Below are 4,024 nucleotides of genomic sequence, written 5' to 3'. Positions count from 1 at the left end.
ATTGCCCTTAGATCCTTCAAGAATTCCTGTTACTTTCTTTTATAAAACACACTGATACTATCAACTAAATGCTAAGTTTTTATTCCTAAACCAAGTTCCTTTCTTTTACCATTCTATTCTAGATCCCTCTTAATACAAATAATATAAATGTTATCCGACACAATCTGCATCTGTATCTCATCTGTTTCTTTTGCTTAATTATCCTCTTGAATAACTCAACATACATGTCCAAAAGAATACACCATCAACATATACCCTTTTGTCTATCTTTCTCCAAATAACTTTGCTATACTCATTTTTACGTTAGTAAGAAGAAGCATTGCCAACAATTGCCATGCAAACAAATTAGGAATGCAAATTACCTACACAGGACAATTTTTGAAGAAAAAGCTTCTAAAGCAACAAACAGAACTTTCAGAGTGATAAGCATATATCAATCAAGAATCAGCCAAATCGCCAGTAATAGAAATCAAGCATCATATATCAATTTAATTAGAAAATACAAGGAAACAAAAGCACACCTCTATCATTGGGTAAAATCGTGATAGTGCCCATGTCTCTGCCTCTTCATTGCGTGCTTTCCTTGCTGCGTGCCTCTTCTACTTTCCAACAAAGAATATTGAAAGATATCCATGAAAATCACTTGCAAGAAAAATCATTGAATGCAAATGCATCAAAATTAAAAAAGAAACTAACATGTTTACCTTATGTACATCAAATTTGAGAGAGAAAACCCCTCCTGATGTCTTTTTTGTATCTGCTCCTCCCAAGAATCTCATATTATTCACAGCAATAACATCATCAGCTGATAATCTTGCTAGCTAGAACACAAAGAAAAACTCATGAATCCACTGGAAGCAAACTACACATGGCAGAGCACAACATATAAAATGTTGAATTGTGATAGAAAAAACACAAAATTAACAAGTGATGTGCACTCTTCAGTTAAACCAAACTACTGAACCAAAATGAACTGGTTCAGTCAATTATTTCATCCAGAAGCAAATTTAGTTTGCACGGCCATTTATCAGTTATCAGTTCAGGTTCGTTTCAGTTCATGGAGGACCCCAACTGAAAGAAAATCGAATAGCACATGTAGAGAAGTAGAAAAGGCAAAGTTGTTATTCTATTTAACCCTGATCTCTTTTAAACAGAGATTAAAAGGATATTACAAAATAGGTATGAGATAATTCATATCTCATAATATCTCATATTATCTACTAATATCTATTAATACTAATAATATCTAACACTCTCCCCCAAGTTGGAGCTTATATAGTATATATGCCCACTGCCCAACTTGTTACAAGTAGGAACAAAGCAACTAGTTTCAAGAGCTTTGATAACATTATCTATGATCAAAGTGCTTGAAAACATTAGCATTCAGAGAAGTGTGGTTATAGCTAGTGATCACCGGAGCACAAGCCAAGAGTCAAAATAAAGCCAGACAAGGACCACAAGAAAATCATCGTTTATGTGAATCAGTTGACACTAGACAGGCAGCCAGTAATAGGAGACCTTCAACATAAGAATCAGTCTTATAAAACACATATGGAGGCTAGAAGAAATTCTAGGCAGGTCAGCCAGAAGAATCCCTAGGCGGGTCACCCTGAAGAAACTCTAGGTGGGTCACCTAAAAGAAACTCTAAGCAAATCAGCCAAAAGAAACAATTCAAAATCATCCAGAAGATGGTGAAGGGGCAATGTTCATGTGAACAGTGCATAAGCAGTGCCCGAGGGTTACTGAGCATCGATGAACAGAACCACTGGTTATTGTTCATTGAGGAGTAGTACCTGCAATGTGATGAACATTGTCAAAATTTTTTCGCGGCTGTTGGTTTTTATTGAAGTTCAACCAAGATTTAGTAATATAATGATGCAGAAGCCAAGGATGTTGAAGCCGACGTTGTTGAAGCCAGAAGGGTTAACATGGAGGCGGTGCTTTCAGAAAACCCCCTTTGCTGCCCTGATATCTTAAAAAAGAGAAGTTCTTTGGGACCGAGAGGTAGCCTCTGGTACCATATAGAGAAATAGAAAAAGAAAAAGTTATTATTCCATCTAACCAGCGGCGGAGCCTGGAGTTTCATTCAGATATGACGCAAAAGTTGCAGACATGATTTAAAAAAATTAAATTGTAATATTTTATAAAAATGCATCGTTGTCTCATAAGATGAGAAAATATATATAAACCATAACAAAGAAGTTAATACATACACATATAAGTATATACACACAAGAGTTTTACATTCAAGGTTTCACTTTTAATATTTTTTCAAAAAATTCTAATTAAATGGTTAAGATTCAATAACGTTTAGATGAATTTTTTTTGGTGATAGACAAAAAAATTTTGGGTGAGGGCTCACACATTTATGACGGGGTGCATGAGATCGATTTTTAATCTAGAATATTAACTAGTATAAAACTATTACATTAATGAATCTCCAATTTCAAGTTGGGCAAGTATATTATTATCAAACCAATCACAATATGAATCCCCAAATTTCAGGTGGGGCACTTGCTCACCTTGAAGACTACGTGGATCTGCCTCTGCATGAAACCGTAACCGACAAGAAAGTTTTTAAAATAGAATAATAAAGAAAATATATAAATTATAAAGATTTTTAAAATTGAGACAAGAGAGTTTTACAAGATAATTATTAAATAATTAAGAAATAACTTTTTCAAGATTTGTGGAAACTTTTATCATATGATCCCTTACTTTTATGCGGCTGAGACCATAGTAAGGTAGTTAAGCAGAGACTACACCTTCATAAAACTAAAATTTGTTTCAATCTACTTAGGAAACCAATTGCACCAAGAATATAATCTAAACCCCTACTCTTGCTTTAGCACAACAAAAAGGGGTTGAAATGCGGATGGAGCTTTTCGCTACAGCGTTTGGCAGAAGTGAAGCAGCTAGTGGTTTATTTTAGGTAAAGTGGGCTTTTTTACTATGATAAAATCCATTACTTACCAAAATAAACTTGACATAAACAATACCTTGGAGTATACAAACAAGAGAAAAATATAATCTAACTCTAATCTAAGAAACTCAGCAATATCTAAAACTCAACAGAAGTACAGAGAGTTTATCTACAAATTACGAAGTACCTGAGACATAAAAATTTAAACAAGAAAATGAAAACTACAAATAACCAGTGAAATATTTCTTTTAGGGGCCATTTAGGACACTGCAATTGAAAATTCAGTGACTGTTGCATCAACTTTTATTGCAGGAAAATTAACCACAAATACGTCATTTGGATATTTGCATTTTTATTGTGGGAAATGTATTTCCAAATCCAAATCCAGTGTTTGGTTAGTCGTAAAAGTAGTTGGATTTGCGTGTTTTGTTGCAAAAATGTATTATTAATCACCAATCAAGTTTTTGTTTATCCGAAATTGTAAAATAATCTACATATATTGATATGTCTCAACTTCCAAGTTGATGTGGCATTAAATTTTAATTTTGTAATCGATAAAAGTACTTGCAACATCTGTTGCAGCCAAATTGACATGGAAAATGCTGCAATTTTTCTACAAAATGGAGATCCAATTACCATTCTCAATTATCTTGTTGCTTATTAAACACTGGAAATAGAAAACTGTCTGTAGCTTTGCGGCTGAAACTCTATTTCCTGTCAAGCAAACAACCTCTTAGAGGCAGAAACAGGAATGAGAAAGGTGCTACTCTGTGCCAAGGCTACAGGAGGAAGTAGCACCATTACTCCCAACATCAAGGTGCACCCGTCCAACATGTATCATACTAGATAAGATGACATTTTGATGAGCACAAGCATTTAGACTATCAAGGTACAAAAGCATGGGAAGCAATGTGTTGACTACTATATGAACACTAGTACTATCAAATAATTTCAATAGATTTGCAAGTACCTGCATTAGCTTTGCTCCTTTGTCACCGTCTATCTTCTCTGGGTACATGGCTGCATAAATCATCAACAAACGCAACTTGTTTTCTCGTGTAGCATCCTGCATGAGAAATGTAAGTCTCAAGTTCTATTCA

At 34.3% G+C, this 4,024-nt stretch overlaps 1 protein-coding gene across 1 annotated transcript in view; it reads right to left on the bottom strand.

Moving 5' to 3' along the window:
* Window positions 1-4,024, bottom strand: part of LOC109837087 (SNARE-interacting protein KEULE) — a 34,290-nt gene that overhangs the window by 3,658 nt on the left and 26,608 nt on the right. Inside the window, exons 15-17 of the mRNA XM_020405173.1 lie at window positions 3,895-3,990; window positions 705-821; window positions 522-599 (exon numbers count right to left, since the gene is read on the bottom strand). Of these exons, the coding sequence (XP_020260762.1) occupies window positions 522-599; window positions 705-821; window positions 3,895-3,990 (291 nt within the window). The remainder of the gene's footprint in view (window positions 1-521; window positions 600-704; window positions 822-3,894; window positions 3,991-4,024) is intronic.

The sequence above is a fragment of the Asparagus officinalis genome, chromosome 4 (assembly GCF_001876935.1).
Source record: "Asparagus officinalis chromosome 4, Aspof.V1, whole genome shotgun sequence".
Taxonomy (NCBI): Eukaryota; Viridiplantae; Streptophyta; class Magnoliopsida; order Asparagales; family Asparagaceae; genus Asparagus; species Asparagus officinalis.
This window is presented reverse-complemented; position numbering and strand designations above follow the sequence as displayed.